This window comes from Sciurus carolinensis, chromosome 10, assembly GCF_902686445.1.
Source record: "Sciurus carolinensis chromosome 10, mSciCar1.2, whole genome shotgun sequence".
Classification (NCBI taxonomy): domain Eukaryota; kingdom Metazoa; phylum Chordata; class Mammalia; order Rodentia; family Sciuridae; genus Sciurus; species Sciurus carolinensis.
The window spans coordinates 139417925-139441565 of record NC_062222.1 but is presented as its reverse complement, the minus strand read 5'-3'; the positions used below and the strand labels follow the sequence as shown (position 1 = coordinate 139441565).

General features: G+C 39.8%; 1 protein-coding gene and 1 pseudogene across 1 annotated transcript in view; one reads left to right on the top strand and one right to left on the bottom strand.

The window, feature by feature from the left end:
• Window positions 1–23641, bottom strand: part of Poln (DNA polymerase nu) — a 176292-nt gene that overhangs the window by 147078 nt on the left and 5573 nt on the right. The window contains exons 2-4 of the mRNA XM_047567251.1: window positions 16326–16405; window positions 12749–13249; window positions 1977–2158 (exon numbers count right to left, since the gene is read on the bottom strand). Of these exons, the coding sequence (XP_047423207.1) occupies window positions 1977–2158; window positions 12749–13249; window positions 16326–16405 (763 nt within the window). The remainder of the gene's footprint in view (window positions 1–1976; window positions 2159–12748; window positions 13250–16325; window positions 16406–23641) is intronic.
• On the top strand, window positions 15635–16149 carry LOC124994915 (NADH dehydrogenase [ubiquinone] flavoprotein 2, mitochondrial-like; annotated as a pseudogene).

Genomic DNA, 23641 nt, shown 5'->3' with positions numbered 1-23641 from the left:
GTGATTGAGTTAGAAATAAGTTGGACCTGAATAATCAAGCCTTTAGAATCAAATTTCAGTTTACAGTAAATACAGGGAAAGAAAAACAAGTTCAAAAATTCCACAATGAAATAAACAGATAAATTCAGGGTATGGGACCTTCTACAAGATTGATTAGATTAGGAGATGAGAAAAGATAAGACCACCAAATGTTATGTGTTGGTGTTGCTGGGTTCCTAATTCAAATACATCAACCACAGAAGGATAATTTTTTGAGACAATCAGGTGACTGAAATTTGGATAGGACATTAAATATAAGTTTGAAAATTGTAGTGTGACTATGCAGGAAAAAAAGCCCAATTTTTTAGAGCTGTCCCCTGAGACACATGAGGGTGAGTGACATGTCATATTTTCTTTAATTCCAGACCCTTGGCCACCCCTAAAAGAGAGAGATGAAGGAAGTGTGCAAAAACCCAAAGGTATTGGTCTAGGTGGATGTGTACACTACCCTCTACTTTTGCATTTTCAAAATTTAATTTTTGTTTGTTTTGAGAAAAACCTAAAAAATGAGGCAGTAACCCATGCAGATATCTGGGGGAATGCTGCAGGCGAGGGGAAACTGGTGCGTGTGGCCTTGGGTAGAGACTGGACTGCACTGAAGAGCAGGAGGTGAGGGCAGCAGAAGGGTACAGCACGCAGACTGGCAATGGCACGGGGTTCAGGGACTTTCACTTTGCTTCAGAGACAGCAGGAGCAGTTACAGGGTTTTTAGGGGAAATGGCATGATGTGATTTGTTTTCCTAGGTCCCTCTGGGAACTGGGCTGAAAATAAGCAGAAGTGCAGGTGGAGCAGGAGTACCCGTGGAAGCTCTTTCCGCAGCTCAGCGGCAGAGGCACAGCAGCAGCAGTGGTAAGGGTAGGGAAGAGTCCAGACACATCTGCAAGGTAGAGCCAACAGGGTTTGCTAAGAACTTGAATAAAAACAGAAGTCAAAGACAACAAGCCTGAGCTCACAGAGAGCTACAACTAACACTGACCAAGACAGCCAAGCTGCAGTGGACCCTCCCAGAAGAAGATGGGTGCTCAGGCCACCTTAGGCTGAAATGAATGCCAGATGGCCACGTGGATAATGCGAGTAGGATATGTAACTCTGGAATTAAGAAAAGGCTGTCCACACATTAGGGCTCTACTCTCCATAGACTACACCCACCTAATTGCTCTTTTAAAAGAAAAATATATATTTAAAAAAAGCTAAGGATTTCTTGAGAGAAATTGTTTTTAAAAACCACCCAGAACCCAATTAACCAGGGTGAGGATCAGGAATACTGCCCACTCCACCTTCCTTTACCAACTACTCTTCAAGGTTGTGATTTCAAGGAGCTCACAGAGTAGCTAACTGACCTTAAACTCAGAGGACTTGGCAGGCAGGGATGCTCCAACCAAAGCATAAACCCAAGTCGCGTGGGTAACTCAAGCAAAGAAATGGTGAGCAGGAGGCTCCACCCAGAATAGGGTTTTTTAAGATGGAGAAGTGAACAGAAGCATTCCTGTCTACTCTATAATTCTGTGGTTCTAAGAGGGCAGGCCCAGGGAGACAGGTTTTTGTAGTCCATCCAGTAATGCTATAACAAAATACCAGAGGCTGAACACTTTATAAAGAAAAGAGGTTTATCTGGCTCATGTTCAAACAGCAAGGTGCAATATCCTGACCAGGACCCTTCGGCTGTATCAAAACATGATGGAGAAGAGAGAAGGGAACCAGTCATTTAGGTCCATTTTATTTTCATGTGTACATACAAAACTTCTAAAAGTTTAAATAAATTCAGAGTTTAGGAAACTTTACATTATGATAAAGCAGGCATGTAAGTGATATGATAAGCAGGAACATATCACAATGAATTCCACTTTTAAAACACACCAATTTTTAAAATTCAATAAAAAATGGTAAAAAAAAAAAACTTTTTTAATTAAAAAAAAGACAAGTGTAGACTTTTTACCTGGCAAAAAGATGATATGCCTCTTGTTCTTGGCCCCAGAGAGAGCAGAGGTCTGTGTGTATGTAGATGCACTGACCCTGGGACATGAAGCCTACCTCCAGAGTACCACAGGCTGAAGCATCTGATTCTTCCACTTGATTCTTTAGTAACATAACAATTCCTTTAACAGAGGAACTTAGAGTCTGTAGATACACAATAAAATTAAATTTCAAAATTAAACATAGAGAATACAACTATAAGCATGATATATCATTTTATAATTAAGCAGAGAAAGGCCTAAAAAGGCACTTATAAATGAGCAATTTTTTAGCCAAAAGCCAAACCATAATCTTGTTCTCTAAATATGGCCTCCACCCTATTCAACATTATCATGAAATTCTTAGCCAGTGCAATATGAAAAGAAAGAAAAAAAATAGAAGACATATATAGATCAGAAAGTATTACACAGTTCCTATTTACAGATGACATGAAAATCTGTGTAGAAAATCCAAAGGAATCTTTTTTTTTAATTCTGAAATGAATATGAGGATTTGGCAAAGGTGTAGGGCACAAAATCAAACATAATAATAAAAACTCAAATATAGGGGCTGGGGTTGTGGCTTAGTGGTAGAGCAGTTGCCTAGCATGTGTGAGGCACTGGGTTCAATCCTCAGCACCACACACACACACACACACACACACAAAAATAGAATAAATAAACAAAAGGAAGGTTAAAAAAAAAGAGAATGCTTTTTAATATGTGAAATGAAAAATCTTCTGAAACTATTGTTTATAATAATTCTGAAAAATGAAACAGGTAAAAATCAATGAAACATATACAGGATCTATATGTTGAAAACTACAAAATTTCTTTATGGTGAAAAAAAATCCAAGATGATGAAAGAAATCAGAGACCTCAATAATCATACTCAAGGATTAGAAAACTCAAGGGTTTCTTCTCCCCAAGTGAATCCATAGAACCAGGAAGATCAATAACCCTCGAATACAAAAACATGAAAAAACCACTCCAAGAAAGCTCTAACATAATCAAACTGTTCAAAATCAATGATAAAGAAAACAACTTAAAAGAAGTTGATGAGGACAGGTGAAGGTAGGACACATTAAACAGAAACAAAGACAAGGATGACTGAATTTCTTGAGGGAAATAAAGCAAGTTAGAAGACAGTAAATTGTTAAACTACTGAAAGAAAAAGAAGTGATTGACATTCTTTATCCAGCAAAATGTCTTTCAAAAACGAAAGGGTAGGGCTGGGGTTGTGGCTCAGTGGTAGAGCCCTTACCTATCTGGGTTTGATTGCCAGCACCACATAAAAAAATAAATAAATAAACAAAACAAAGGTATTGTGTCCATCTACAACTAAAAATATTTTTTAAAGAGGTGAAAGGCTAGCTGGATATGGCAGCACTCTGGGCAACTTAGCCAGACCCCATATCAAAATACGAAATAAAAAGGGCTGAGGTGTAGCTCACTGGTAGAGCAACCCTGGATTCCATCCCCAACACTACAAAAGAAAAGACGGAGAGAGAAAGGAAAAAAGAAAGAAAGGCCAGGCACAGTGGTTCATGCCTATAGTCATAGCTTCTCAGGAGGCTGACGCAAGAAGATCTCTTGACCCAGGAGATCAAGTCAAACTTGGGCAACACAAACTTGTCTCAAAAAAGAAAAAAAAGGAGCTAGGTATGGTGGTACACACCTGTAAAAACTTGGGAGGCTGAGGCAGGAGATTGCAAATTTGAGGCCAGTCTGTGCAACTTATTTAGACCGTGTCTCAAATTAAATTTTAAAAAATTTCAAAGGGACTAGGGTGTAATTCAGTGGTAAATTACCCCTGGGTTCAATACCTGGTACCCCCCCTCAAAAAAAAAAAAAAAAAAGGCAAAGCAAGACCTGCAAAGTTTTAAATAAATGTAGAGATAGCCCTTGTTCCTGGATCAGAAAATTCAATATTATTAAGATAATGAGATTCCCAAAATTAATCTGTGTGAAAAATAGAAAGTCCAGTGGTCTACTTTTAAAATAGTTTTTAACCTTAATTGGGATGTAAGATCCAACTGTAGTCAGTTTAACTCCGGCCCTTCCCTTTGCCTTCCCCAATTTTAAAATTAGCCAATCATGGATTGTGACCCAGAGATTCTCCTATCAAAGTAAGGGGCGGGCCCGCTACATCAGGGATGAAAGCAGGCAGCCTGCTTGCCCAGGTGCACTTGCTCGCCAGGTGTGGTAACACACGCTTCTGGCAGAAGTAAAGCTTGCCAAGCTTGTCGACCTGTGGCACCCGTTTGGTAGCATGTTTGATTCCTTGTGGCTTCTGTTATTTCTAACAGTTTTGGCACCCAGCATGGGACTCCATACATTGCCTAAGGGGTTGTAGATACTCCCTCCTTAGAGGTAAAGCATCCCACTGCCTTGTTGAGGTAGCCTGGAAGGAAGGGAGGGACTATAATCCCTGAGGCTGAGGATGGACCCAAAATCAAAAGCGGATTGGTGGGGCTGGGGCTGTAGCTCAGTAGCAGAGCACTTGCTTAGCATGTGTGAGGCACTGGGTTTGATCCTTAGGACCATATAAAAATGAACAAGGAGGTTTCAAGATGGCGGACTAGAGGGCGGCTGCATTTCATGTTGCTCCAGGACGCAGGATTCAAAAGAGGAGATAGTGAGACTTGGGACCAACTCAAAACCGCCGGGTGAGCCTCTCCCGTTGCGGAGGCATCCCGGATGGGGCGGTAGTCCCAGAACACAGGGAACTTTGTGAAGTAGAGTTGCCTGGCGAGATACCCCTCCCCCCACTGGAGCAGTGAATACGGACAACTGGGAACATCGTAGAGGTGGCTGCTCAGCACAGCGCTTGGACTCGGAGCAACCACTGGGGCTCCGGGCGGCTGCCTGAGAAGGAGCAGCGTGGCGAGCTGTTTGGACTCAGATCGCTTCTGAACACCAGGGGGCTGCCCGGAGGAAGAGGAGGAGCACGGCGGGTCACTTGGTCTAGGAGTGACTGCATCAGAGCTACAGGCGGTTGCCAGAGGAGGAGCTGTGCAGCGAGCCGTTTGGACTCAGAACGACCATTTCTGAACACCTGGGGGGCTGCCCGCAGGAAGAGGAGGAATGTGGCAGGTCGCTTGGTCTAGGAGTGACTGCATCAGAGCTCTGGGTGGCTGCTCAGAGGAAGAGGCGAGTGGTGGTGAGTTGTTTGGACTCAAAGCGACCGCTCCTGAACACCGGTTGGCCGGCCCGGAGGAGGAGCACGGTGGGTCGCTTGGTCTCAGAGCGACCACTCCTGAACACCCAGGGGGCTGCCCCAAGGAGGAGGAGCAACAGGGCGGGTCACTTGGACTCGGAGTGACTGCCTAGGGCTACGGGCGGTTGGCAGGAGGAGGAGACGGGAAGTGAGTTGCTTGGACTCCTAGTGACTGCTTCGGAACACCGGGCGGCTGTCTAGAGGAGGAGGTGTGTGGCGGGTCGCTGGGACTTGGAGCGACTGTACGGGGCTCCAGGTGGTGGCTCAGAGGAGGGGCCACAGAGCCAGACGATTAGGTGCAGAGCAGGGTCCCAGGACCTAGGCGGCTTCTTGGTGGAAGAGCAGCACAGAGACACGCTTAGGGGCGGAGCGAAGTTTCCAGGACTACAGGCAGATTCTCTGAGGAGAGGCAGCCTAAGGAGACTCGTCTGCGAAGGGCAAGGCTCCCAAGCCCAGGAGGTAGGTCCGGGCCCCTGGGAACATTGCAGAGGAAGGCAGCCCAGCCCAGGCAGTAGTTGTAGATTGAGGGGAACCTCTAGGAGGGGAACTGACCAGCGAGACCTCCCCACCAGGTGAGTCTTCCCCGCCGGGTGAGGTTTTCCCACAAGGACGGTAAAACCAGAGACACAGGCACAAACAGGCCTTGCCTCAGCCCACAGCCTAGTTCCCCTTTGGATGACCATTGGTCAACAAGTGGAGGCACCTCTGCCCACTATCAGGGAATATACCCCACCTGAGGGTCACCATCCCTAGAGAGGCAGCTTCCTTGTGGAGCACCGCATTATCAACTTCCTCCAAGACTTCAGGCTCCTGAAGGATAAGAGGGGATATACTAGCAATCTTCGGGGACATTATAAGTCAATAGAGGAAATCTGCAATATCTTAATGATCCACTGATTCCTGAACAATATGAGAAAACAAGGGAAGAAAATGCCCCAAACAAAACTAGATGTTACATCAATAAAATCCAACGACGGCATGGCAGAAGATATGACAGAAAGGGAGTTCAGAATGTACATAATTAAAATGATCAGGGAAGCAAACAATGAGATGAAAGAGCAAATGCAGGCATTGAATGATGAGACGAAAGAGCAAATGCAGGCATTGAATGATCGCACCAATCGACAGTTAAAAGAGCAAATACAGGAAGCAAAAGATCATTTCAATAAAGAGTTAGAGATATTGAAAAAAAAAAACAAACAGAAATCCCTGAAATGAAGGAAACAATAAACCAAATTAAGAACTCCATAGAAAGCATAACCAATAGGATAGAACACCTGGAAGACAGAACCTCAGACATTGAAGACAAAATATTTAACCTTGAAAACAAAGTTGAACAAACAGAGAAGATGGTACGAAATCATGAACAGAATCTCCAAGAACTATGGGATATCATGAAAAGGCCAAATTTGAGAATTATTGGGATTGAGGAAGGCTTAGAGAAACAAACCAAAGGAATGAACAATCTATTCAATGAGATAATTTCAGAAAATTTCCCAAATCTGAAGAATGAAATGGAAAATCAAGTTCAAGAGGCTTATAGGACTCCAAATACACAAAATTACAACAGACCCACACCAAGGCACATTATAATGAAAATACCTAACATACAAAATAAAGACAGAATTTTAAAGGCTGTGAGAGAAAAGAACCAAATTACATTCAGGGGGAAACCAATACGGATATCAGCAGATTTTTCAACCCAGACCCTAAAAGCTAGAAGGGCCTGGAACAACATTTTTCAAGCTCTGAAAGAAAATGGATGCCAACCAAGAATCTTATACCCAGCAAAACTTACCTTCAAATTTGACAATGAAATAAAATCATTCCATGATAAACAAAAACTAAAAGAATTTACAAAAAGAAAGCCAGCATTACAGAACATTCTCAGCAAAATATTCCATGAGGAAGAGATAAAAAACAAAGAAGCAAATCAGCAAAGGGAGGAATTATCCTAAAGGAACTGTCAAATAAAGGAGGAAGCAAGGTGTGTCAAAAAATAAATAAATAAATAAAATTTAAAAAATGAACCAAATGACCGGGAATACAAATCATATCTCAATAATAACCCTGAATGTTAATGGCCTGAATTCATCAATCAAAAGACATAGACTGGCAGATTGGATTAAAAAGAAAGATCCAACAATATGTTGCCTGCAAGAGACTCACCTCATAGAAAGAGATACCCATAGACTAAAGGTGAAAGGATGGGGAAAAACATACCATGCACATGGACTCAGCAAAAAAGCGGGAGTATCCATCCTCATTTCAGATAATGTGGACTTCAAGCCAAAGTTAGTCAAAAGGGATAAAGAAGGACATTTCATACTGCTTAAGGGAAGCATAAATCAGCAAGACATAACAATCATAAAATCTATGCCCCAAACAGTGGCTCATCCATGTATGTCAAACAAATCCTTCCCAATTTTAGAAACCAAATAGACCACAACACAATAATACTAGGCGATTTTAACACACCTCTCTCACCACTGGATAGATCTTCCAAACAAATTGAATAAAGAAACCATAGATCTCAATAACACAATCAATAATTTAGACTTAACAGACATTTATAGAATATACCATCCAACCAAGAGCGAATACACTTTCTTCTCAGCAGCACATGGATCCTTCTCTAAAATAGACCATATATTATGCCACAAAGTTAATGTTAGCAAATACAAGAAGATAGAGACACTACCTTGTATTCTATCAGATCATAATGGATTGAAGTTAGAAATAAATGAAAGAGTAAAAAACAGAAACTACTCCAACACCTGGAGATTAAACAATATGCTATTATATGATGAATGGATAACAGAAGATATTAGGAAGGAAATTAAAAAATTCTTAGAGGTAAATGAGAACAAAGAAACATCATATCAAAATCTCTGGGACACTATGAAAGCAGTACTTAGAGGAAAATTTATTTCATGGAGCGCATTTAATAAAAGAAGTAAAACTCAACAAATAAACGACCTAACACTACAGCTCAAAGCCCTAGAAAAAGAAGAACAGACCAACATCAAAAGTAGTAGAAGACAGGAAATAGTTAAACTCAGAGCTGAAATCAACGAAATTGAAACAAAAGAAACAATACAAAAAATTGACAAAATAAATAGTTGGTTCTTCGAAAAAATAAACAAAATTGATAAACCTTTAGCCACACTAACAAAGAGAAGACGAGAGAAACCCAAATCACTAAAATTCGGAATGAACAAGGAAATATCACAACAGACACGACTGAAATACAAAACATAATTAGAAGCTATTTTGAAAATCTATATTCCAACAAAACAGAAAATTTCGAAGACATCAACAGGTTTCTAGAGACATATGAATTGCCTAAACTGAACGAGAAGGTCATATACAATTTAAATAGACCAAATTCAAGTAATGAAATAGAAGAAGTCATCAAAAGTCTACCAACAAAGAAAAGTCCAGGACCAGATGGGTTCTCAGCCAAGTTCTACAAAACCTTTAAAGAAGAGCTCATTCCAATACTTCTCAAAGTATTCCATAAAATAGAAGAGGAGGGAACCCTCCCAAACTCATTCTATGAAGCCAATATTACCCTGATACCTAAACCAGACAGAGACACATCGAGGAAAGAAAATTTCAGACCAATATCCTTAATGAACATCGACGCAAAAATTCTCAACAAAATTTTAGCAAATCGCATACAAAAACATATTAAAAAGATAGTGCACCATGATCAGGTGGGTTTCATCCCAGGGATGCAAGGTTGGTTCAACATCAGGAAATCAATAAATGTAATTCACCATATCAATAGACTTAAAGTCAAGAATCACATGATTATTTCAATAGATGCAGAAAAAACATTTGATAAAATACAGCATCCCTTCATGCTCAAAACACTAGAAAAAATAGGGATAGTGGGAACATTCCTTAACATTGTAAAGGCCATCTATGCTAAGCCCATGGCTAATATCATTCTAAATGGTGAAAAACTGAAAGCATTCCCCCTTAAAACTGGAACAAGGCAGGGATACCCTCTTTCACCACTTCTTTTCAATATCGTCCTTGAAACTCTAGCCAGAGCAATTAGACAGACCAAAGAAATTAAAGGAATACGAATAGGAAAAGAAGAACTCAAACTATCCCTATTTGCTGATGATATGATTATATACTTAGAGGAACCAGGAAATTCCACCAGAAAACTTTTAGATCTCATAAGTGAATTCAGTAAAGTAGCAGGATATAAGATCAATGCACATAAATCTAAGGCATTTTTATACATAAGTGATGAATCTTCAGAAAGAGAAATTAGGAAAACTACCCCATTCACAATAGCATCGAAAAAAATAAAATACTTGGGAATCAATCTCACAAAAGAGGTGAAAGATCTCTACAATGAGAACTATAGAACACTAAAGAAAGAAATTAAAGAAAACCTTAGAAGATGGAAAGATCTCCCATGTTCTTGGATAGGAAGAATCAATATTGTCAAAATGGCCATACTACCAAAAGTGCTATACAGATTCAATGCAATTCCAATTAAAATCCCAATGATGTACCTTACAGAAATAGAGCAAGCAATTATGAAATTCATCTGGAAGAATAAAAAACCCAGAATAGCTAAAGCAATCCTTGGCAGAAAGAGTGAAGCAGGGGGTATCGCAATACCAGATCTTCAACTCTACTACAAAGCAATAGTAACAAAAACGGCATAGTATTGGTACCAAAATAGAAAGGTGGATCAATGGTACAGAATAGAGGACACGAACACAAACCCAAATAAATACAATTTTCTCATACTAGACAAAGGGGCCAAAAATATGCAATGGAGAAAAGATAGCCTGTTCAACAAATGGTGCTGGGAGAATTGGAAATCCATATGCAACAGAATGAAAGTAAACCCATATTTCTCACCATGCACGAAACTAAACTCAAAATGGATTAAGGACCTTGGAATCAGACCAGAGACCTTGCATCTTATAGAAGAAAAAGTAGGTCCAGAGCTTCAACATGTCGGCTTAGGACCAGACTTCCTCAACAGGACTCCCATAGCACAAGAAATAAAAGCATGAATCAATAACTGGGATAGATTCAAACTAAAAAGCTTTCTCTCAGCAAAGGAAACTATCAACAATGCGAAGAAAGAGCCTACAGAGTGGGAGAAAATCTTTGCCCATCATACTTCAGATAGAGCACTAATCTCCAGAATCTATAAAGAACTCAAAAAACTCTACACCAAGAATGCAAATAATCCAATCGACAAATGGGCTAAGGAAATGAATAGACACTTCACAGAAGATGATCTGCAAGCAATCAACAAACATATGGAAAAAAATGTTCAACATCTCTAGTAATAAGAGAAATGCAAATCAAAACCACCCTAAGATTCCATCTCACCCCAATTAGAATGGCAATTATCAAGAATACAAGCAACAACAGGTGTTGGCGAGGATGTGGGGAGAAAGGTACACTCATACATTGCTGGTGGGGCTGCAAATTAGTGCAGCCACTCTGGAAAGCAGTGTGGAGACTCCTTAGAAAACTTGGAATGGAACCACCATTTGACCCTGCTATCCCACTCCTTGGCCTATACCCAAAGGACTTAAAATCAGCATACTACAGAGATACAGCCACATCAATGTTCATAGTTGCTCAGTTCACAATAGCCAGATTGTGGAACCAACCTAGATGTCCTTCAATTGATGAATGGATAAAGAAACTGTGGTATATATATATATACAATGGAATATTACTCAGCCATAAAGAATGATAAATTATGGCATTTGCAGGCAAATGGATGAAATTGGAGAATATCATGCTAAGTGAGATAAGCCAATCTCAAAAAACCAAAGGACAAATGATATCGCTAATAAGTGGATGATGACACATAATGGGGGGTGGGAGGGGTTAGTGTTAGGGTTAGAGTTAGGGTTAGGGAGGGGGACAAGAATGCAGGAAGGAAGGACTGTATAGAGGGAAAAGAGGGGTGGGAGTGGTGGGGGGAAGGGGAAAATAACAGAATGAATCAAACAACATTACCCTATGTAAATTTATGATTGCACAAATGGTATGCCTTTACGCCATGTACAAACAGAGAAACAACATGTATCCCATTTGTTTACAATAAAAAAAAAGAACAAATAAAATAGGGGCATTCTGTCCATCTACAACTACAAAAGAAATTTAAAAAAAAAGAAGTGTATTGGCAACACAGGAAAAGGACCCAAGCAAGCACTGCAGCAACTGAGAAGTACTTACTTGGTGGTCAGCACATCCCAGAGGTTGTGTGACTGAGACTCTATTCAGAAATGTGAGACCATGTCCAGGAAGCGGGGATGGGAGGCCCAGGGTGTACAAGAAATCTTTATTCAGCGGCGATTGAGTACACAGGGGGGAACTTAATTACATGAACCTGCAAAAAATGGGGAATATAAATTCTAGGCCTAGGGACAGGGAAAAACAAAGGAAGGATTCCATATGTACAAATCTTCTTTTCCTTTGAAGAGTCTTAAGCAGGGAAAATAAACAGTGGTGATGGTGGGAGTAAACCTGCCCCCATGGAGGACGAATGGCCCCCTGAACCTTTGATTTCAGCATCCACCATGGTTGACAGAATCTATTCCTAATGTTCCCAGCTGCACAGGTTCTTTTCATGTCTGGGTCATATTGCAGGGATTTAATACTTAGTAAAAAGCTACAAGATCTTTGTTTCCTGTGTGTTTTGTATATATGTGTGCACACCTGTGTATTGTACTGTTGTGTCTACATACACACTTGTGTCCATATATCACGTACATGGTATCAACATTGGTTTATAGATAAACAAGTTTAATGACTGGATCAAATGCCTTTCAGCTCACATGAATTAAATAAAACTTTATCAAAAAGGGTCAATCTAAATTGGTAAGAATAAAGATTCCTTTGAAACTACTAACCCACATGTTTTTCTAGGTGGTTAACCAGAGTGTTGGTTTCTATAAAATGTGTCAAATGCAATGTCCATTGCTTCTGAGGGTTTTTCTTTGGCAGGAATAACTGACTTAAAGTATTAACTAGACCTGTATGATACCTTGGTTTTCATGGATAACCTATTAGAAATGGGTAAATTAGTTTTAACATAAGTGGGATTAATCTTCATAAAATGTGTTTTTCTGATAAATAAATTTCTTAGCTATTATTTTGCAGCCAGCCCATCCCTCCAACAGGAACCCTTTCCCTCACCCACCGGGAGGCGACAGTGGGCTGTCTGACTAGTTTGCGCTTGTTGCAGCCAGGTTCGGTTGCTAGCTAGGTTCCATAGCACACCCTGCTGGCAAAAGTAAAGTTTGCCTTGCCAATCCATTTCTGAGCGCATGTTTGATTTCTTGTGGCTCATGATAAAGTGTCCCTGGGGTTAAATCCCCAGTACCAACAACAAACAAATGGAAACTTCTACATCATCAATCACTTAACCATTCATGGGGAGGGAAGGCTTAAAATCTTATTTCTAGCTTTTCTATCAGAATCAGACACAAAGAAAAGGGGCTTCTTTTATGAAGCCCACCACTGTTTACTAACCTGGTCAGCTCTTAGCTGGGTGGAACCATCCTTATACATCAGAGTCACTACCAGTGCAGCTGTCTGCTTGAGCATTTCCATCAGCTGGCTTTTTGACTGATCATCCAAATACCTAATATCACAAAGGTATTTTTTAAATGATCTTGAATCCCCAGAATTTAGGTGTGCTTTAACCTCACCAGCATTTTCTTCCAATGCCATGTGTTTGCTTGTTTTCTTTGATGAATTACTATATATAATATGTTTTCTTTTAAGATTCATACTTTCCTTATTTTCATTATTTACATTTTCATTTAGGAAATGTTTTTTCTTATGCTCCATTTTCTGTAGGTCTGAAGTCTCTTGATCACACTGTGGAGTCAAACACCTGGAAGAAGCCAATGAGCTGATGCTTTTCTGCTTTTGGTCAGCAGAGAGCTGAACTGTGAGCCCAGTACTGAAGGAATGAGGAGAGAGATTGGATGACCTTCTTGATGTCTGGCTTGTTAAAGATTTAGAATTCTGCAGATCAATGGAAAATATTTCATTAGAACATGGATGTCTAAGGTAGCTCAATAAACCAAACTAATTCCTGGTAAAACCTAAGATAATGTGAGGATACAAACTTCACACTATCTATAACCACGTTTTGTGTGTGTGTGTGTGTGTGTGTGCTGAGGATAAAACCCAGAGCCTTATGCATACTAAGCACATGCTCTACCACTGAGGGCTATACCTCAGCCCTCTGATCATACTTTCTAATGAAAATCACAGTAGTGATTTTTCTCTACCAAGAGAGGCATACAAATCTGCACCCTGGACTGGAGTGGGCAGAAGCTCAACACACCAGCAACATTAGTTCTGGGAGTTGTGCATATCACTGAGAGAGATGGAGAGGTGGATGAGAGGAAGCTGCATACCTGCATGAGAATGAGGGTTAGGTATTTACAACCTGCCATAGGACCCATTATAGAGAAAATGAGATCACCAAAACTATTGAAAGTATGTTACTCTACCTACTAAATTTTCTTAAAAAAAAAAAAAAAGAAAGAAAGAAAGAAAGAAAAAGAAAAATAAACAGTTCAGCAGTGATTCTTTTTCCTCATTCCAGAAATATGCAATATACTTTGAGAGATGCACAAACTAACAGCAGGGAAAAGTCATCACATCCATTTCAACATAGGATTAATCATTAATAACCTTTGTTTTAACGTGTATTTTCAATCTTATAGTATATATACATGTTGTGTGGAACAACTGCATACTTTAGTTTCTTTTTTTTTAGAGGAAAAGTTTATTTTTTAAATTTATTTTTATTATGGGAGGGAGGCAAGAATGGAGGAAGGAGGGACTACATACTTTAATTTCTAAAAAAATTTTAACACTTGGTCATAGATCATAGAAAATTTAAAATTCATACCTATACAAATAAATAAATAAAGGTTCATCAACAACTAATACAAATATATAAAAATTTGAATTTTTTTTTTAAAAATTGCTTTTAGTTGTCATTGGTTCTTTATTTTTTGTATTTAAATGTGGTACTGAGAATCAAACCCAGTGCCTCAAACATGCTAGGCAAGCGCTCTACCACTGAGCCACAATCCCAGTCCCTCATATTTATTTTTATTGCAGAGAAATATAAGGTTTTAAAAAACAGACTTAATTAAAAATTCTGTGGAGTACACAAGAAAAGGAATTCAATGAGAAAAAGAAAAATATAAAATTTCAGACCATTAATGATCTTGCATGTGTATTTTTTTTAAAGGGATGATTATGGATATCAAGTGGCTAGAGTCTAGTTTTAGTCATAGTAGATGTATTTTAAATGTTTGTATGACAGTTTCTAAAATGTCAATATTAACAACATACCAGAAATCACATCCTGTGCAACTTTTTAAACTTATAACAAATATTTCATTTTTTAAAAAAATACTATTTTAGTTGTAGATGGACACAATACTTTTATTTATTTTTTTATGTGTGCTGAGGATTGAACCCTTGCCTCACCTATGCTAGGCAAGAGCTCTATGACTGAGACACAAATCTAGCCCATGAATATTTTAAGTTTCAACTTTAAAACACATCGGGAAGTTTGTGGCTTTTGAAAATTCCAGATCCAAATACTATTCATTATATCAAGACAGAGATTCCATCTTCATTTTTTTATAGGGGTTTAGGTTGAATTAAGTTGGGATGGGAACTGAACAGGCAGTTTGCTCCAGAGTCCATTCTCTTACCCACTAAGGCTCTCCACCACTGTTTCATATACAAGGTCTTTAATGATCTAACTCTTCTTTCCTCTCTAGCCTGAACAACTTAACTCATCCACTGTAAACTCTGTACCTCTGCCTTTCTGAGCTTCTATTTATTTCCACTACTATAAGATTTCTTCCCTTAACCTGAGCTGTCTTCCCTTAACCTGAAATTTTTTCTCAGTGTCCTTCCCTCACTCTCTAGAAGTGCAATCTTCAGGCTGACCAACCCCTCATCTACTCCACTAGAACTCAATTCAGATATAATTTTCATACTTTTGAAAGACTTCCCAAATTCCTGTCCCCACCACCCAGAAATGTAAACTGAAACAGCTCAAAAGGTAGGTTAGATGCCCTTCCTATTATTCTTAGAACAATCTGAACTTACTCCTATCACAAGAACTTAATGCACATTATGGTAGAGATTAATTGTACTTCTCTGTCTTCCCCTTCCCTCATCCAACTTAAATTACAAATTCCCTAAGAGCAAGAACTTGATTCTTGCTTGAAGTGGCCAGGGGAAAGGCAAACAGTTTAGTACACCACAATCCTCTCCTTGTTTCTCCAGTCAGGGCAGCAGGTCTCACCACCACCACCATCACCCCTGCCATGGGGAGGACAATAACCCAGATACCCAGGTGAATATAAAAGCTATCCCAAAGGTCATAAGCAGCAGCTTCTAGTCCTGGATTTGGCCCAAAGGCAGAATGGGTGGTTGCCCACCTCTGCTATGAACAAGGATGCAGAAGTTTTACAAGTACCTCCAAGGAGAGTATATGAAGTAGCAACTTTTTATACAATGTATAATTAAAAGTCAGTTGGAAAGTATCATATTCAGGCCTGCACTATAACACCTTGCATGTCTCCAAACTCTAACAGTATACTGGAGGCCATTTAGAAGAAGCTTGGAATAAAGGTTGGGGAAACTACACCTGACAAACTTTTCACCCTTATAGAGGTGGAATGTTTAGGGACCTGTATATATGCACCAATGGTTCAAATAAATGACAACTACTATGCAGATCTGACACCAAAGGATATTGAAGACATTTTTGATGAACTCATAGCAGGCAAAATTCCTGTTTCTATTGTGAGACAGCTGAAGGTTTTACCTGTTTGACTGAATCACCCAAAGGACCTGGTTTTGATGTGCAAGCAGTTCTTTAATTTATATGCAACTGTAAATATGTTATTGTAGAAATAAAATATTATCTACAAAAAAAAAAGAGCAAGAACTTTTTCAACCACTGAATCCATAGTACATACAGCAGGACACTTAATAAGTACCAACTGAACAAATGAAGGTTATCTGTTTAGAATTATCTATATTTGCAATGATTTACCTTTTTATCCAATGATTGGTTCTTCCCATCTTTAAGTAGTACTGAAGCCTTAACACTGAATTTGTTTATTGGTTCTGCAACTTTAAGAACAATAAAAAAGAATAAAAGGCATTAAAGAAACATTGAAATATAAATCATACAATTAGCTAAGCACTGAAAATAGCCTCTATAATCATGCTATTTACTGTTAACTTTCTTAAAACAATGTAATAAGATTCACAGCTAAAATACACATTGCCATTGCAATAAATAGTTATGTAAAGTTAAAGTATCTTCAGGTTAACTGGTGACAGATGTATGTAATTATGAGATGTTTATTAAAAATAATGACTTGGCATTTGCATTGGAATATTTGATTCTGAAAAACCCATAGTCAACATTTTATAGAAACCTTCTAAGAATTAAAGTTGGGGGGGTGTTTATTTGGGTTTTTTTGGGTACTAGGGATTAAACCCAGAGGTGCTTTACCACTAAACTACATCCTTAGGCCTTTTTTAAAATTTTTGACACAGGATCTAAGTTACTTAGAGCCTTGCTAAGTTGCTGAAGCTGTCCTTGTACGTGTGATCCTCCTGCCTTGGCTTCCTGATTTGTTGGGATTACAGGCATGGTAGTATTAAATGTTCAAGTAGATTTTTCCCCTTTTGGTGCCAGGGATTGAATCCAGGGCCTTAAGCATGCTAGGCAAGTACTCTACCACTGCTTGATCCCCAGTCCCACTGAGAAAATTCTTATGCTGAATAATGCTGCAATGGGACAATAAGAGTTTCAGTAGAACATCATTAATACAAACCTCTAATTCAGATTTTAATTTAATAAACCTAGTTGAACAGTAAGTATAACTTGGGAGTCTGATATTCACCTGTGACTGGCCTTTCAGGAACAATAACCACCAGGAAATGAAAACGGTGGGGGGGAAAATTTCATGTACAATAGAAAAAAAAGTTACTAGGGATAAATTTAACAAACAGGTATAAAGTCCTCAATAATGAAAACTTAAATCTTATGTAGTGGTATAAAATAAGACCTGTAAAAATGGAAAGACACAGCATTAGGATATGTATAAAGTTTTTTAATTCCTCCAAATGTGCATTTAGTGCAACTCCAATTAGAGAACCTACAGGGATCTTTCAATGTATTAAAATCATTTCGAAGGGTATATGAAAAGCTAATTATCTGAAAAGAGACAAGAAATGTAATGTTTTCTATTTGTATTTTTTTATTGTAAACAAATGGGATACATGTTGTTTCTTTTTTTTTTATTGTAAACAAATGGGATACATGTTGTTTCTCTGTACATGGCGTAAAGGCATACCATTTGTGTAATCATAAATTTACATGTTGTTTCTGTTTGTACATGAAGTAAAGGCATACCATTTGTGTAATCATACATTTACATAGGGTAATGGTGTTTGATCCATTCTGTTATTTTTTTCCTTCCCCCCCACCCCTCCCACCCCTCTTTTCCCTCTATACGGTCCCTCCTTCCTCCTTCTTGCTCCCCTCCCACTCCCCATTATGTGTCATCATCCACTTATCAGCGAGATCATTCGTCCTTTGGTTTTTTGAGATTGGCTTATCTCACTTAGCATGATATTCTCCAAGAAATGTAATTTTTTGAAAAAAGAATTGCCTTGCTAGAGTATCAGAACATCCTATAAAGCCACTGTAATCCAATCAACGTGGTATTTGAACAGTAATAAACAAAAAGACCTCTGGAACAGAAGAGACAATTCAGAAAGTGATCCCAGAATTTATGAGAACTTAATATACAACAAAGATAGCATTTCAATCCAAGAAAAAAAGGACAGATTAATAAATAATGCTGGTACAACCACATCTGAAAGAAGACAATGGGAAAACTATTTGGAACAAAAAAGGAAAAAGATTAAAGCCTACAACAAATTCTTATACACTGATGAGAAAAACTAAATAGGAAAATAAGTAAAGGATAGGAATGGGCAACATACAAAATTGCAAACATCAACAGCAAACAAATGCAAGAGTAGTCAGGGAAATGAAAATAAGAATCATGGCCACATAGGGATATTTAGTCAACAATGGACTCCACATTCAACAGCAGTGGCATATCACCTAGTGATATCATAGCTGTCTTAGTCTGTGTGAGCAAATTTTATGATGCTCGCACAATGACAATATCACCTAAGAAGGCACATCTTAGAATGCTCTCTTAGTGACACGTGACTGTAAACATACTTGGAGATGGAGGGGAAGAGTCTTGTGCCTCACTGGTAAAAATATGAACAGCCGAACCTTTTAAAAAGGCAAATGATCAACACATTAAAATTAAAAATGCATATATCAGAGGTTGGGGTTGTGGCTCAGTAGTAGAGTACTTGCCTAGCACATTTGAGGAACCAGATTTGATCCTCAGTGTCACATTAAAATAAAAAAATAAAATAAAGGTATTGTGTCTACCTTCAACTAAAAGATTATTTTTTAAAAATGCATATATCATTCTTGGGAATTGGGAGAAGTGATCCGAAGGGAGCATTAATAATACTGTTTCCTAAGCTGGGTGCAGATCTGTGAAATTTTGAAAGAACAGACTTAAGGTATGTGATATATAAATATACCTATTACATAAATATTTATAATACCTCAATAAAAAAAACAAAGACATCAATCATTTAATAAAAAATCTCTTAGCTATTTATTTCATAGAAATATATACAACAATAAGTAGGTTTAAACCAAAGGTTTACAACAATATTGTTCACTATAGCAAAGCACAGAAAACAAAGTAGATATCAAGAGGGAAATGGATGAACAAATTATATAACATTCACACAATGAAATTACAGAGCCATTAAAAAGAATGACATACAGCTGTATTGGTAACTGAAGATGATGGCTCTAGTTTTTAAAACAATGACCAAATCTCCCCATTTGTGTACATGAAGATGCCACCCACCTATCCTGGTGCAGGTTGGGTTTCCTGGTAAGTCAACTCTGTGATAAAGGTTTGTATTCAGAAAGGCAACTGGGGAGAGGAGGTGGCAGAAGAAGCTGCCTAAGATGCAGTCATTCAAGGTCTGCTCTGGGCCTGGGATGGGTCTGCAAGGTGTCCCCTGGTATGCCAAAGGAGCTGGGTCTGTGTACCCCAGCACCTGCCAGTCACTGGATCCATCACTCCTGGGTAAGTGGTGTGCCCTTGGGTACAGTTCTCTAACAGGAACAGTCACTAGGAAGGGCTACTATCAGGGTTACTAGTAGGGAACCTGGGCACCCAGGCACCGGCAGTGCTCACTGTTGTCCACACTGTACAACTCAGAGCACTTGCATCAGATTCCTTCTGGGAGCAGAGCTTGCAGGACCTGGTGGGCCCTTCCTCACCAAAGGAAGTTTCATGGGATGAACAACAGCTTGTCACTGCAGCAGGTCTCAGGTTGCAAATTACATCCATCTCCCTCCTCCACTTTCACTCTAAGGTGCCCTCACCCTGGCTTAGCACTTCTTCTGGCCTAGGCACCTTACTGATGGAGTGACCCAAACCCCAATCCATGACAGCCAAGTCCCTGGTCACCATGCCCTTCTTTGGCCATGGACCCTGAATTTGCTATCAAATTTGGGCAGGAAGGTGACCAGTCAAATCACCCAGGTGTTTCCTTGCCTAAGCTGAGTAATAGCAACTGTACCTCCTCTGACAACCAAGGCCAATTATCCTATCAGGATGGAGACTGCACTTCTCACTTGCCACTCTCTACTGGAAATGACTGAGCAGCAGCCATAGCTTGAAATTGAAAGGCATGTTTCCTATGCCTGTGATGGAAGGGTTTCCCTCTGTGAGTTAAGACCTGTAAACCCAGAGGTGTGTAAGGGAAACACATTTCCTAAGTGGTCACTGGGAGTGATGACTTCCAACTTTTTGTTCCCAAGCCCATATATTACATCCTAGGGATACTGCACTAACAATGGTCACTGGTGTGCAGTGCACACTGCACCCTGAAGGTTTTGCTCCCTCATTACTTCTGATCTGTACCACCACAAACCATCCTACTGCTCTACTGGGCTGCAGTGTCTGAGTGTGCAGCTATGAAGGAACTGGAGGATGCCGTGTGCCCCTGCTGCAGTCCCTCAACTTTATGTAGATCCTGTGTCAGTGAATCATGTGCTCCAGGGTCCTTGGAGGATGGAGCCAACTGAGGCCATGTGAATGGAAAAGGTGAATCCATCCCTGGTACATACATTGATTCAGTCAAAATGAACCACTGTGGACAAGGGTGCGGTATCAAGCACCTATAGTCAAGCTACTTTCAGGTGGGAGGATCAGTTTGAGCCCAGAAGTTGGAGATTAGCCTGTGCAACACAGTGAGACTCTATTTCAAACAAACAAACAACAACAAAGTCAATCACTGTAACTTTCAGGACACAGGGGTTCAACATTGTCAATTTGCCACCAATTAGTGTTCTCAAAGCATGGTACCATTGGGAACTCAGCTCTTGGTCTCTGTTGTTGGAAGGCTGGATGCTCAGCAGATAACAGCTAAAGCAAGTAGAAGCTATTTAGCCCAGGCAGAGGTTCCACTCCAGCCCCATGCTTAAAGAATAAGCCTGTGTCAGCACTGGAACAGCATAGGACAGAAGACGGTATCAACTGATCTAAGTCATTCCATTAACCTGGTTGTTTGGGGTGTCCTCCACGGTAGTTGTTCATGAGTGGGAGTTACTTCATGTCCCTTCTATAGATCTACTCACATGACTTGCCTCAAGAACTCCTTGGGACAAATCTTCTAATCTTTCTTATTCTGGGTCTCTGATAACCAGTCAAGTCGTTCACCATTGCCCATAAGTCCAAATGTTTTCTAAACTTAGAGTCACTTCTCTGTTCACACAGTGTGTAACCAAGTTTTACCCATTGATATCCCCTCAACATTGTCTTCCAGAGCTGCCTGAATTGGATTATAGTGCACCTGAAACCAATTTTGGTTTGTACCACATACTGAATCAACCATTGTCAACCAAGTTCAATCTTTATTTCCTCTACTAGCTGGTCTTAAAATTGTCCTCCTCCTCATAAGACATACCAGTGCCAACATTAATGATGCCTTGGGGCTTGGGCCACCTGCTCAGGCAGCCTGGTTCTGCCTGCTGGTCTACTCGTACCTAATATCAAATGAACCACTTCCAACTTACAGTGGACTGCTGCAGGCCCTTCCCTTGGTGGGGCTATTAGAACTGGTCCATGCTGGGAAGCTCTGGCTTCATGAACATTTGATATCCTCATAGTCTCATGGTCCTTCTCTACCAGAGACCAGTAGCATGACAGGAGTCTTCTGTTATTTAGTTTTTCAGAAAATTCTAATTCTTTGCTGCAAATGATATTGTCCCCAGTAGTCTGCATTATGATTCTCCTATGGGGGCCTTGCTGTAAACGTCACATGGCATCTTTTCTCTAACACCATAAAGTCCATGGTTGGAAGTCCATGTGACTGGATCTCCTGCTTCATTGCCTGGACCTTACAGAGTGTTTCCCTACTTGGGCCCTCCCTAAAACTTTAGTGTCATACACCATACAGGTTGGAGCATTTTCTCAAATGTGGAATATGCTGCCACCATTCCCTAAACCAAAAGATACCTATCAGGTGCTTCTTAGTGGTAGAAGGCAAAAAAATGCAGCAATTTGTCCTTTGTCTTCAAGTTGATATCCTATCATACCCCAAACCACCAAATCCAGAACCTCAGTTGCGGTAGGCCCTAGAATATTTGTAGGGTTTATCTCCCACCTATTGAACAGTGTTATGGTTTAGAAACGTGATGTCCTCTGAAAAGCTCCTGTGGCAATGCAGGAATGTTCAGAGGTGAAATCATTAGCTTAGGAGAGCTGTAACCTAATCACTGAATCAATCCAGTTGATGGATTAATAATTTGAATGGATTATTGGGTGGTAACTGTAGCAGGAGGGGCATGGCTGGAGGAAGTGGTCACTGCAGTTGTGACCTTGGAGATTTTCTTGTCCCTGGCTCCTTGAACATGCTCACTGTTTCCTGGTTGCCATGAGTTGAGCAGATTTCCTTTGCCACAACTTCCCACCATAATGTTCTGCCTCAAGATGAGCCCAGAGCAATGTAGTCAGTCAACCATTGACTAAGCCTCTGAAATCATGAGCCAAAATAAACTTTTACACTAAGTTGTTCTTTTCAGGTATTTTGATCACAGCAATGAAAAGCTAACACAGCAAGACTGCTAATAAACTCACCATTTTCTGTTCATGTGGACTGGCATGATATCATCAAAATAGTGGTCCTTGTCCTATTTCCATTGAATTCACAAGTTAGGTGAAGTCAGATCCTGAAGCATCACAGTGGATACCACAAACAACCAAGTTATAGAACAGTGGCAGCTGCTGGGTTGGGTGTGTGGTGTCTGGTACACTGTGCAATTATTGATCTGATCAATGAATTGTTCTTATTCCAGAACAGTTCTGGAGTTCACATTGTCTATCCTCAGTGAATATGAACTATTTCTGATTTTCCTTTCTGATGTAAATGGAAAAAAATGGCAGTTTCAGATCATGTACTTGGGCTTCCTCACCATGGTAGCTCTCACTCTACAGGTCAAGGAACTGATACCCAGGGGTTCTTCTAACAAAGTATATCCATTCTAAGTAACATTTGGGGACTTAGAATATGGCTCCTGGATGAGCTATGGACCCATTATGATCAGAATCCAGGCCACAGCTCATTTCCTGACCAAGTCCCCATGTCTTGACTCCAACAAAAAGACCACAATGACACTTCAGGTCTGGTATTAATTTCATATCAGACCCTGTGTCTAACTGTTTCTCCAATGTTTAAGTATTCCTCCTCTCCAATGTATAAGGCATCAAAGTAAATGACCATAGGTCCCTCTAAGGGAAAGACTATGTTAAGAACTGCCATATACATTTGTCATGGTATCACATAGTCCTTCCCCCACTAGGGATCTTACTTTCCTTCATTCTTTATGAGAATTGTACCTCTCTACTTCTAACAGGTGGCACCAGCTGAACTCTATTTCAGAATCTTATTATCCTGGCTGTTATTATTGGAGCATCTCCCACCATCAGCTCTGGTCTACAGAGGACAAGCAAACTGGGGTTTTCAGTGAAGCTAGTAACAACCCCAACCCCACCCCCAGAGAATTATTTATAGCCTTGGCAAACTGAGTGTCCAAGGGACCTCCTACAGAACATTTCTTGGTCCTACATAATCCAGCCACTCTAGTATGTCTACCTCCCTGGGCTTTTTCTCTCTCTTTAACCATCTACTATGGCCTATTTAACATTTCTACTTCACCCAGTCTGAACGATTTCC